Below are 13,740 nucleotides of genomic sequence, written 5' to 3' on the forward strand. Positions count from 1 at the left end.
CTTCTGCCTGGATCATTATTCATCGGGTGCAAGTACTGATGTTTGTGATGTATGTTTGGGTATGTGTGCATGTGCAGTGGTGGAAGGAGTATTCTGATCCTTTACTTAAGTACTAATACAATATTGTAACTTAAATAAACAGAAGTATTATCAGCAAAACGTACTTTATCAAAAGTAAAAATGCTTGTTCTGCCTGTGACTGATACATGATATCAGTGACATTATTATGCATTATAGCATTTTACTGTTGCAGCTCCTTCAGGTGGATTAGTCGCCAATATAGGGGTTGGGCACCTCCATGGGGTCAGTAAATAAATCAGAGATTGTGTGATGATCAATGGGAAAGGAAAGAAGAAAAAGTTCTACTGCACAAATTTATATTAACTTCTTTTTTTTTTTTTTTACTTTTCTCTAAACTTTGCCTTTTTTGTGAAATATTGGATATTTTTACCTCTTTGGAACTCAATGAAACAAAACCATCTGAGTTTAGAAGTGAAAAGTCTCTTTGGTTGAACCAGAGAAGTGGAGGAGGTGTGGAATTGGATTTTTAGACTCAAAAAAGACTTTAACAACTCTATTGGACTTTAACACCAATGACTTGTGACTTTCCTTGGACTTGAGCATTTGACTTGAAAATACTTGATATCTTCCCCCAAGCTCAGATATAAAAAGTGTGCTACTTACAAATTGTGCCATGAATCAGTTAAATTACTTGAATCAACTAATGTTAACACTATTCATTCCCAACAAGTTAACACTTAATTGCCCAGACCCACTTAGTTTGAACCAATCCAACAGAAGAGAATCGTGAAGAATAATGTCACGATGCTGAGTGCCAGTTGGAAAAAATGATACCAAAGATACATTTGTGTGAGTATAAAAGCTATGTTGACTTGGGACTTGAGTGCGTGGACTTAGGAGTAGAATAAGGAGTAACAGTCAAAATAAATGCAGCAGAGAAATTGTACTTAATACAACACTTCCCTCTGAAATATAGTGGAGTAGACACATAAAGCAGCATAAACTGGAAATACCTCTCCTAATTGTCCTTGTAGTTGCTTAAATGTACTTAGTTACTTTCCACCACTGTGCATGTGCAAGTATGTGCGAGGGCAAGTCTTCTTTCAATCAGCTTTCACTTACTGGACATCTGACAAAGGCGAGAGAGGCTGTGCTTTTGGGAAATGACTGTGTACCATGTCTTGATGACGCATGGCGATCCCAATACGCACAGACCACCTGGGTCCAGCAGCATCAGCCAATCACATGGACACATCTTCCCCTCAAGCAGAAATGCTAATATTCTCACCTTGGGGAGGACAAAAGTGTAAACTCAAGCTGCATTTTCTAAGGGTTTTCCTCTGTGCGTCCCTTTTCCCGAAATACCCAAACAGACAGTTCACTTGCAATGACATTCTCAGCTGTGACGTGGAGGAAAATTACTGAAACAAAATACAGTGGCAAGTGTGATGCTTTTATGCGCGCAGATGGTGCTTGCACAAACCCTCACCGTTACAATGCAATTTGTCTGTGATTGGCTGTAATCGAGCAGGATAATCACCCTATCTCCCGTGGGAAGATGCCATGCAGTAATTATGTTTTTTGTTCAATTTTTAAAAGGTTGCAATCAATCACAAGTGTCATTCGATCGTCTTTAAATGTGGATATTTATATTCTCACACTTATAAATATCCTCCACTTCAACACACACTCTTCAAAATGTTCATGTAATTGTCTCTTCATTTCCTGTGACTAAACATCATGTTCAGGAACTGGCTTCCAACAGAGGAGAATTTTCCTATGGATTGTAAAGTTTGAGTCGTGAGCATATTTAATAGCTTCTTGTATTGGTACTATCATGAAAGTCCTGTTACTGTGGGAGATAATTACTGGCAATTAAGAAATGTTTAAGACAAAAATGCTCTCACCTGAAGTTCACTCTTAGGTACGTTTCAGTCTAGACTGCAGCACAACTTGAAAGAAATTGTCTTTGGCGGAAACAAAATGTTAAAGGCTATATCAGAAATTAAATATAATAATGAATCTGTTATTGTGCATAAAATGTAATGCCACAAGTCTCTTTCATAACTGAGGAGACCAGAAACTCTGCTGGCCAGAGAGAAAAAGGGGGGAAAACTGCTTTAAAAAAGATAATGTCCATGTAATTTTGACACCTTAGAGAGAAAGAGGACAGGATAGCGAGAGGGAAAAAATTGGAGAAAGTCTGGGAGAGCAAAAAGCAAGGAAAATACTGATAAAGTCCAAAGAAATTATCTTGAATTTGTGGCTAAAACATGCCACAAAAACAACACACAATGCCTGAAAGAACATGTAGAGCTGATGTTAACATCCTGAAGTGAATTTTACAGAAATGCCCAGAAAAGAAAAGCATGACGGAGGAAGAGAGGAGGCACAAGAAAACAGCCTCTTTCTAGGTAGCACGTATGTAGCATGTTTTATTTTCAGGGACAGTTTCTCCTCACTTCAAGTGTCACTCGTCCAAACGAAGCAGCTACCTGCGACGAATGTCTTTAAAATATGCCTCAAGCCCTTATCTCCCACATGCTGTCCGTTCTCCTGTTTCGTCACTTTGTGCGTCACTGTTTGTGTCATAACTCCTCGTTAGGAGCGACCTGTGTGTGTGGGTGTGGGTGTGTGTGTATGTGTGTGTGAGATGGTTTCAGCGTTTTCTTAGCCTCAGCTGATGATGAGGAAAAATTGAGTGAAGATCAAATGTGATATGGACCTTGTACAATGAAGAAGGGTTACACAGCTGCAAGTGTTGACAAGAAACATTCAAGCTGGCTCAGTATTTATAGTGTGTGTGCATCTGGCTGCACTGTTCTTGTGGTTTATGTGTCTGACATTGCAGATCTCACCGGAATTTCACCTTCCGAAGGCAGCATTAGAACAACAGTATAAAAGAAATGAAATAATAAAGATAGACAAGATGAATTTGACATGTCATATAAAATAAATTTCAAGAAAATCCAAGAGAAATCAAATCAGAAGCATTGAGATGAAAAAGAAATGGAAAAGTCTGCAAAAAAGCTGGAGTGAAACAGGAAAACATGTTGTTTTTAACATTTAACATTTATTCCCTTAAGAGAATAAAGATTCAAGTGCAAGGGTGTGATGAAAAACAGGAATCAGGATCCAAAAGCAAACAACAGAAACAGGACAAGTATAACAAAAGGAGACTTTACTCAGTTGTACAGCAGTGTTGAGAGGAAGAGGGTCAGTTTTCATAAGGAGAACAGGACACTGGACATCTTAAAATAGCTGTGGGTGCAGACAGAGGGGACAGTTGTTAGCCACGCAGGGCTAATAGCATCCAGGACCTCACTGATGAATCTCACAGGGATAATTATAAAGATGTTTAGAGGATACTTGAGCAAAATGGGAGACAACAACTTTATTTTAACTCGGGAGGCAACGCACTACCCTTGTAAAAGATAGTAGTTTCACAAATATACTACCATTTGCACTCATGAGTTATGTAGCCTACTTAAAGTGTGCTAGTTTTTGACATTCAAATTATATATAATTAGAATTACTTAACATATATTTTAATGTTAAGGGCTATGTTGAACAACCATTTAAAGTGTAAACTATACTGTACAAATTATGGGAATTCTTTTACCATGTACTTTTATATTTCAGATATTTCTCCTAAAATGCTTCAGACAACAACTAGAATACATTTAATATATTATAAATACTTTAAATGTGTAAATATATTCCCTGGATTAGTATCTTCTTTAGTAAATGGAAGTTATATTGAAGATATTAAGGGCAAAAAAGTATATTTAAATACAATTACTTATAACCTAATGGTGGTCTTAAAATGGCACAGTAAGTGCACCTGAGTGTAGTCAAGTTGTACTATTTGCATATCATTAACACACTAAGTACAAAGTCAGTCAGTGAAAAATATTAAGATTAAGGGTAGAAATCATAAATCTATAGTAGTTATATATACTTATGTTTTAATAATGTACATCCTTTCCAGTATGTATAAAGTCCACTTACTCTAAGATCCATGAATGATCTGCTAGGCAATAAATAAGAATTTAATTTGTTTATTTACTAATTAATTTAGTTCAGGAACTTGTAGGGGTTTTCCATTTCCATGATGTCATTCATCATATTAGTTCTTAATTTCAAAAGGAAGAAAAGTCAGATCCTTGAAGGTAGTTTTAGGCATTAAGAACAGTTGTTGAATAAGACATTTAAGAAACACCACGACCACGATGAAACACTTTATGATTTATCATTATATGTCTGAACATCTTTAGTGCTGCTTAGTAACAGATGGAGGATGATCCTATTATGAAGCACAGCACGTGAGGAGCCAGATTTTCCACAGCAGCTTTCTTTAGCCTGGAAAGTGGTGTGGTCATCCCTAAGGGGATGACGACAACAAAAAATGCAGACCTGGAGCCCCTGTTGGGGAACATACGGCCTGAAGTCTCCCGCACCGGAAAAAGATGTAGGTGGGCTTTCATCATTTATAATGTCTCCTGGGATTTATACCATACTCACATGTATGATGTCTGTTTGCTGCTGCAGACCCTGACGATAAAATGAACTCTAGTGGTTTGATAATATTTATAACTTTTTCTTTTTTAAATTACTTACATTTGGGCACAAACTGTAACAATGATTGTTTCATCTGATTTTGTAATAGTCTCTATTTTATAGATAACAGGTCAGTAAAATATAGTATGGTATTCCTTTCATTTTAATCTGATCCAAGTGGAAATATTAAGATCTGATTGAAATAATTAGGTGAATATGGATCGCCAAAGTGATTATAATTCGTCCTGAGCGGGACATGAATGTCTGTAACAAATTTCATGGCAATGCATCTAATAGACACATTTAAACTCATGGTGACACTAGAGGAAAACTTTGGAATAGCCAAAGATTCATCCTCTTTGCACCATGAATGTCTGTTCAATATTCCATTGTCATTTCTAGACCTAGCATGACTGAAAACGGAGGCTATTAGAATGTATCTGCAATAAAAAAAAACAGCAAGTAAGTAATTTACAGAAATAATTGTGAAGGAAAAGTAAAATATTAAGACATATTAAGAATGACTTTTTAAAAAAAATATACACACGTACTGTATATTATTAAAGCCACGCTTAAGAATCATATCATGAACATGAGAGGCACAGCACACAAAATATCGAGTGTCTGTATTCCCTCTGAGCCCCTGCTGAGTGATTGACAAAGTATTGATGATTTTGTCTCTCAGAAAGGCCAAATTCAAATGTCACACTTGATTTTCTCAATCTGTTGAGTTCAATCATACCGTCAGTCAAAAGCACACTTCCTCTGAGAAACATTTCAACTGTTTCGCAATATCAAAAAGTATGTGAAGTGACTGCTGCACAGTGTGGGACCAGGTCTCTACTGACACTTTATATAAAACATATATATTGTATAATGTATTGCATATAATAGTCCTTAAAAATGTACACATACACCATATTGTCTTATCATTCATATCAAGGAGTGAATGCATCATAAGGCTTGTTCATTAATTTCATCACTGAGCACAGAGGGGACACACAGGAAGCTGCCTGAGATAGTAACATAGTCCGAGAAAGAATATGAGAATGTAATAGAAATATAATCTACATTTATTAAATAAAACATATGCACATGCAACAATGACTCAACCCTACTAACAGCTATTTGCCTGATATATCTTCGTCCTTGTGCCATTGAGCTTTATTGTATTCAAAAAACTATTAAAACACATCAATGAGCCACGCTGTTCTCTGTGACATATTCCTTTATTATGATAAATGTGGGTGTTGTATTTTACTTTGACTCAATCCCACAACCTGCTGCTTTAAATACTTACTAGTGCACCAAAAAAGCAGCTGCAAATAGACCCCAACAAATGTACTGTTTACTCTTCCTGAGTAACATTCACTAAAAACTACAGTTCCCAGTTGTTTTAGGAGATGCTTTTGAAAATAAAGGTAAATATTAGTGATCAATTTTTAAGGCGCTTTCCTCCCAAGAGCATCACTTATTTCAGTAAGTGCACCGAAACGAAATGTGTTCAAATGACGAAGACCTCTAGTGGTCTCTGTAAATATGACAGGAGCAAAGGAGGAAGTAACAATGTCGTAGATTGACATCGCATAGGGAGGAGGTCGGAGTGGATCAACAAAATATTGGATGTTAACAGAGGAGACAGTTTCCAACCGACAGTCAACAGTCATTTTTTTGCATGACCACAATCTTGAACTTTAAGGGTTTATTACTGTAACCATGATGACAAACTCCTCTAACCTTAATGAACTTGTCATTGTATCAGTCATTTTTATGCCTAAAGCTTAACTTGAGCATTTGTCACAACGTTAAACTCCTTTTGGAAGGCACAGAAAAATTATGTCATCCTGCTGACAATAGAAAACACTTTTTTATCTTCTCTTTTATTTCGGCGGACTTGTTGGTTTTTAAAGATTTACGTCTTCAGAGCCACAGATAGTCTGAATGTTTAAACAGACAGACTAACAGATTGGTTTCTGTCTTTACATGGGATTCATCAACATAGGATAAATATAGAAAAACACCAGGTTTAAATATAGAAATGTCCTTTTAGACAGAATATTCTAATTTAAATTAGTGAAAGACCACTAATTGTGCTCGTCACCACAAGATGTACACACACACACACACACTGATTTCTGATTTGGTTCATGATCACACACTCGTTCATCACCGGCTGTGGCTGCAGGTGTCTGTCAGTGATAAAACACCTGCAGGCCTTTAATCACTGGTCGCCCCATTGGTTTGTACCATTCAAGTCATTATTTTTAGAGATATCGCCTGCTGTTCTTACCATAGTGACAGTGAGGGGCGTGGTTATATAGCAGAGACAGTCATCAAAGATACTGACATCATCGCCCATCGGAAGGGATAATGAAGTGGAAAATACTCCCCTGACAGCCTGAAAGGTCTCATGGTTGTTTACCGAGTTATGGGTGAGAGGAATTCTGAATGATTGCTTATAAGCGATACAAAACAGCTGAAATGTATTGAAATTTAATAGAGGATGCATGTTTATTTGTATAATAACTGCCACAGAGATAATTCCAATGTGAAATCATCATCGTCCTGTTTATCTGTTTAACATATAAAGTGAATGAAATGCCTGAAATACCTACAAAAACATAATATGGGACTAACTCCCTATGCCTGACATAGCAACGCTTTGAGCTAAATGCTAATGTGAGCATGCTAGTATGTTCACTGACAATGGCGACACATGTAGGTTTAATGTGTACCATGTTTACCTCCTCAGTGTGTTAGCGCCCTAGTGATGGGCACGGCAGTTCTTTTCAGTGTACTGTATCACTGTAGTTGTTCATTAAATGCAATGCACGTTCACTCACAACTGACTGATAATGGATCATTTCAGAAAGTTATTTAGTGCAGTTTGTTCATCCAAAAGATTTATTCTTTAGAGTGAAAGGTGCATGGACGACACAACACTACAGCATGCTAACATTTTGCCAGTTAGCACTAAATACAAAGTTCAGCTGGGACTGATGGGAATGGCGTTCATTTTGCAGGTATTTGGTGATGAACAAATTAAAACTGCTGGTGGCGCTAAAGGTAAAGTCAGAGGAACACCAATGTCAGTAGGATTCATCCTCTGGGCCCCATTAATGTCTGTACAAACTTTCATGGCACTCTATCCAGTAGTTGATATAATATATTTAAGTCTGGACCACTGTGGTGGACCAACCAACATTGCCATCCCTGTAGCCATGACATTACCATAACATAGCATACAGGCTAATTCATCATGGATGGAGGGTTATGGGATCAGGTTAGAGTTACAAGCAAGCAATGGCTTTATCATTCAAACCTTTCCAAATTAGACAAGAGAACGTCTTCAAAGTTTTGTCACACTACTTTAGCAGACTACTGGACAGACAGAAACAGTGCTGTCTGGAAAGGTGGAGCAGTAAACACCTCCCATATGTGTTCCTCCACTGAAACTAATGAATTGAAAGTAATTTAATGGAGCAGTGCACAGAACAGACAGGAACAGTTGCAGGAATTGTCTGTAAACACAATGAGCACAAAGAGTGGTGAATACCCTTTATAGAAATGTATAGAAAAAGCATATAAACGTATAACTTATATTTATCAGACAAATGGCTCAGATCATGGAAATAAATGTGAGCTAAATGTAAGTTTATGAATTAAAAGACGCTTTTTGCATCTTGAGTAAAAGCATTAAATTGAGCCTGATCACAGAAAGCTTTTGAGCGCAGAATGATACGATTGAAAAACCAAAACCACAGTTGAGTGCTTTGTCATGCGGTATAATTTTATTACAAAAAGGTTTTATACAAATTTAACTGCATAATGGCGATGAACACATCATGTATCATTCAGCAAAATAAACAGAAGGTAACATTCATTTTAGCACCATTCCTTTTCAAGAATGTTGGCCATGAACCCATATGCAACGTAATAACAATAGAATAAGTCTCATCTTCATAAATACACGTATTGTACACAAAGCAAAAATAAAAACAATTGCAGTTCCACCAAACACAAAGGACACTTGATTAAGCTTTATTCAGCAACAACCAGAATGAATGAAAAAAGATGGAAAGAAATAATAAAAAAATAAACAAAGTAAGGAAAGTCTGGAGTTTAAAATATCATAATATAACTGTGAATGTATATATCTTATTTTTAAGACATTTCATCTAATCAGAGGGACCAAGCAGGTGGATCTCTTGCTTTTAGTAAAATAATTTTAAAAATGTTTGCAGTCAAATGATACATTTGTCACTTTATGATCCAGCTGGGATCAGTTATTGAAACAGAAATCCTCCACATTGTTGAGCTTGATGGTCTGCAGTTCCTGGCTGTCCAATAGCCTGTAGCTGAAAGACACACGGCTCACAAACCTCCCGCTGGACACCATCCTCACCACTGTGTTGTCACAGCCGATCTTCATGTGGGCTGCAGGGGGAAAGAAGAGGAAAGTCTTAGTCCAACCAGCAGGGTTTGATCATGTGGAAGGAAAGCAGATCAGTGTGTACTCACTGGGTCCGGTGAAGGAGATGCAGAGGTCTGTGATGGGCAGCAGCTTTGACGTGTCGATGCCATTTCCTCCAAGCAACTGCACAAAATCTCCTGATTCTGCACAAGCAGGCATGGACCTCTGTGGACATCAACACATGGGTTTATGAGATGTGGCAAATACTATCCATCAGCAGGATTCAGTGGAGTGACATGCAATTTATCACAGTGCACTGACAAGGTAGGATATGCCAGCATACAAACACCGAAGTCCACTGAAGGTAAAATATAATGATGAAATGACGAAAGTCAAGGCAATAAAAGGCATTATAGAAAAGATCATGCATATTTTTTTTAAAACCGAGGGCTACAGACGCAGTGGTTTTGTGTGTTTGTATCCTGTAAGATGTCATTTTGTGTGTCTTTTTTATTTTTAGAGCCCTCTTCTTTATACTTTCTTGACAAGCAATCTTATGCCTTTATTCGAATAATGACTGTGCTCTCCAGAAAAATGAAATGATAGGTCATTACACCCTGTGCTTGAGTTCAGGAGCTAAACACCAGGTTGCCTGATGTCCTTTAAACATCATAAGAGTGTTGGGGAGGAGCTGTACAAAGCATGTGAATTTAAAACCAATCGCAGTTCGGACGGAGCTTTTTGGCTACTTGGAGGCAGCAGAAACTAGCTGTAACTACAACACTGACAGCTTTAAGTTGATATGGTAAACTTGTTGTTAACAGTTGCCTATTTACACATTCAGCAGATACAAATATTATCATTCATTTGGAATCAAGTTTCTGGCCACCTGGTGAATATAGGTCCAATATTCACTCTCCTTGTACCTCTGTTTTGGTCTCCACCAACTCCTGGAGGCAGTATCTGTCTCTTTAGCTTCTAAATGCTCAATTATGTTTACCAGTTATAGTCTCTAACTTTGTCTGTTGTTTGTTAGTGAGCAGGTAGTGTACTGTTAGATTTAGAGCTTTTTAACTACATAACAGCTGGCTGTCAGCTTCACTGGTATGAGCTGTAAAAGAAAGTAAATGTGTGGGCTGTAAAACTAAAAGAACAAGCTGAAAGGTGCTAAGATACTCCAAAGAGCTGAGGGGAACTGCAGAGTTCTTTAGTATGAGCTACCACCTTTGATCCATTGTTAATATAAAATATTGATTTTATACCTGTTCTGCCATATGAGGACTTAGGATAAGATAAGATAGACTTTATTGATGTCACACTGGAGAAATTTGCTTGTTGCTGTTTACTTCTAAAGACTAAAAGTTTTTTGCAAAAGGAACTTGTGTATTAAAAGTCAGAAGATCTGCTAGCAGGCATAAGCTTCAGGCAAAGTATGTAGATATGTATGTAGATATATAGTGTTCAATGCAAAAATCACTCTTAAGTGGGTAATAGCATGTAACTGAAGCTGAAGTCTCTGGAAAGACTTATTGCTGAGGTGTAAGTTTTGAGCACTGCACAAATTTGAATGAATCTCCATTGTACTGGAGTTGTTCACCTTGGGAAAGTTGTTGAAGTGTCCCAGTGTGAACTCAGAGACGTCGATCTCCACTGGGTATATGATGGAGAAGCTGCAGTTCCTGTGCTGCTGCGGGATCACCATTGTGTAACTGCCCTCTGGTGACTGGGAGATGACATTACAGGCTGCAAGGAGACAAGAAATGGTGAAAGGAGGGAGGGATGTGGCAACAAGGATTTCCTAGATGGATTGTCAAGGTGAACACACAGAAGCACAGGCACAGTGACAATAGTGATAGTAGTGATATAGTTTGAACGGAAAGAAAAACGCAATTAAAAAATGTAAAGGTGATTTAATATTTGAGCACCTGTTCTGTCAAAGCAGATGGAACCAAACTCATATTTACAAAGTGCTCCTTTTATTTCTGATTATTTGAGCTGGTTGGTGAAACCAAATGTACAGGCGCTAACGCTTCATAGAGTGAAATAAATGTTGCTTTTGATAGAATTCAAGTCTAATGCCATGAAAGCAAATGAAGTGGTCTTTTAAAAACTATGGAAATTGTCAGGGATTAAATCATTGCACAGGTTTAACAGAGAAATCAACTAATTTGGCCCTTTTTTTTCTTGTCCTCACATGTCACTGTAGGACATCATTTGCCATGTGATCCTGGCCCTGATCCAGAAACATAGTGATGACAAACTGTTCCCTGTTGGTGCAATTGATGACTAAAGCACCCTGCCAGGCTTGTATTAACACCCCAGACTCACACATTAATTGCTGCACAAATGGGCTGAAAGCTACATTTGCATGCATGTGTGCATTGTATAGTTTATTTACGGTCAAACTTACGGAAAGGATTGATGTGTTTCCTGAATGTCAGGGTGAAGCTGCTGCCAGCGTTGTGAATGCGGAAGAAGACCATGGCCACGTTCTGAGAGGAGCGCACGCTTCTCCTCACTGATCCTGAGTCGCAGTAATCCACATATCGCTCGTACAGAGGCAGCAGGTGATCCTGGGAGCTGGGAAATTTCTCTCCTTTCATCACCCAGCCGTCAAACACCTTCATGGGACACATTAAGAGGGGAGAAGCTGAAAGTATGGCTATTCATATTCAGTCAAAGATGATTTCTGCAGGGTTTTGTTTAAAGTAATTGTAAAATAGAATGGTAGAATGAAAAAATATTTTTAAAAAAGAGTGCGTTGTGGTTGATCTTGCTGTGGGAAACACATTGAACTTAAAAGGTTTAGACTATGGTGGTACATTTAGCGTGGAGGGAGTAACCACAGAGGAGGAGATTGGAGGGCAGCTCACCTAAAGTAAGCAGGTTATGTACAATTGCCTTACGTTAAAGGAGCTTTTTGTCTAATCAGGAAGTGTTTCTAAGCTTAACAGGTTCACTGACCCCAGTTTGGTGGCATGAAAACAAAGACAGGCTGTACTACAACAACAAAAACGTGTTCACATGTCATCACCAGTGATTACTAAATACATACAGAATTATATAATGCACCTAAGAAGCTGTTTACAGGAGTGGAGGATGTTGCAATTAGAGCTGAAGGTCTGTAAATAAAGGAATCATTTTAAGTTGATATTTTGGCTCCACTTCCAAGATCTAGACGTCATTTCACACCTGAGGAAGGTTTTGTTACATGTAAGAGGAGGAAAACGATGACAAGATGTTAGTTTACCGTGATGAAGTCCCCTGCCTTGCAGTCGATGTCAACATTGTCATATTCCACACTGATCACCTCGTTGGGCTCTGCCATGAAGAAAGCAGCACAGCTGAGCTGAGGGCGCTCCGCTGTGAAGGTGAACTGACCCTCCACTGCAACCATGTCCAGACAACCTGAGAGACAATCACACATACATTTATACGATTTATAATAGATGTGCATTCAACACAACCACTACAAACAGAGTGTATGGGATGTTTTTTTATTTTAATTAATACTGTAATTACCATTTGTTTCCCTTTATTGTTCCTACTTTATCTAATATTTTGCTCCTCTGTTACTCAAATAAATGTTCTGTTATGCCGATAAAACAAATTAAAACTGAAAAACCTGATATTTCCTATTAAATTTTCTCTCAAATAGCCAATATCTCACAATATATCACATATTTTGTACCTTGATACAAATTTTAAACTTAAAACTTAAAATTTTCAACACAACATGTTAACCTGGTTATTGAAAAATACATAAATGAAGGACAATGATCAGAAGGTGGAGATGCTATAAATAAAATAAAATCTGAAAATTATTCAAAAATCAAAAACATAAAAGAAATATATTACATTTCTTGTTCAGAATTGACAGTTTATAATTTTGCAGTAAAGACAGTTTATGTGACAGATACATAAAAGCTTTTTATCTTGCTCTCATACACAAACATAAGCTGCATAAACAGATTTTTGATAAGAAATAGGTTATATATGTAGATTTCATATAACTTACGTAAAGGGCGACGGTACATTAATTCCTCAGGTATTTCTCTCTTCAGCTCCGAGTTGAAAAATGAAAATAATTCATCTTTTGAGATCTCGTTGTTCTGGGGGAAAAAAAAAAAAAAAAAGTATGCACAAAGTTTAACAGGAACTTATGTGTAAATCTGCACAGAAGTGAATAACAACAAAGTTGAAGTACATCCTGACACTTACCTCAATATATCTGGAGTCTCCCTTGAGGACAGACAGACACAACACCAGAAAGAAGAGCTGCTCTCGGAAAGTGCGCTCCATAACGCGCATCTCTGTCTGCAAGTCTCACCTGAGCGGAGAAAGTGTGAGCTGCTCTGCGACCAGCGCCGCGTTTTATAGGACCAAGTAACTGTAACGACCAGCTGACAGGGTCGCTGTCACCCACCGTGGACCCCCCTCCCCTTACCCAACCAATTGCGTGGTTGTGACGAGAGCAAGGATGGACAGTTGAGAGACAGACAGAGAGAGAGAGAAAGAGAGAGAGAGAGAGAGAGAGAGAGAGAGACTGGCAGCTGATGCCAAAAGATGCTCAGCAAACATAAATCAGACGTCAGGATCTTCCCTCAGATTGTCTCAGGTAGCTTCAGTCCTGCTGATCATTAAACAGCTGACCCATGATGGAAACTTATTTACTCTATTTTAAGTCTGAACTGCCACTTTTTTTTTGTTATTTGCAGGTAAAAATGTACAGATTATTGACTCAA

At 37.8% G+C, this 13,740-nt stretch overlaps 1 protein-coding gene across 1 annotated transcript; it reads right to left on the reverse strand.

Annotated features, from left to right (window-relative positions):
• Positions 1 to 8,350: 8,350 nt before the first annotated feature.
• crhbp (corticotropin releasing hormone binding protein) lies at positions 8,351 to 13,354 on the reverse strand. The gene is made up of 7 exons (XM_051412531.1): positions 13,217 to 13,354; positions 13,014 to 13,107; positions 12,246 to 12,403; positions 11,406 to 11,616; positions 10,593 to 10,738; positions 9,103 to 9,220; positions 8,351 to 9,018 (listed from the first exon to the last, which is right to left on the reverse strand). Exons 1-7 carry the CDS (start codon positions 13,304 to 13,306, stop codon positions 8,864 to 8,866), a joined length of 972 nt encoding a protein of 323 aa, XP_051268491.1. The 5' UTR covers positions 13,307 to 13,354; the 3' UTR covers positions 8,351 to 8,863.
• Positions 13,355 to 13,740: the final 386 nt, after the last annotated feature.

Source organism: Dicentrarchus labrax, unplaced genomic scaffold (genome assembly GCF_905237075.1).
Source record: "Dicentrarchus labrax unplaced genomic scaffold, dlabrax2021, whole genome shotgun sequence".
NCBI classification, from domain to species: Eukaryota; Metazoa; Chordata; class Actinopteri; family Moronidae; genus Dicentrarchus; species Dicentrarchus labrax.

Bases quoted from the DNA above. Each gene is read 5' to 3' on its own strand.
- crhbp (XM_051412531.1), bottom strand. From the start codon at position 13,306: ATGCGCGTTATGGAGCGCACTTTCCGAGAGCAGCTCTTCTTTCTGGTG. The intron at 12,404-13,013 runs GTAAGTTATATG...ATTGTCTCTCAG, and splicing joins AATGTACCGTCGCCCTTTAC to GTTGTCTGGACATGGTTGCA. The intron at 11,617-12,245 runs GTAAACTAACAT...TGTCCCATGAAG, and splicing joins AGGCAGGGGACTTCATCACG to GTGTTTGACGGCTGGGTGAT.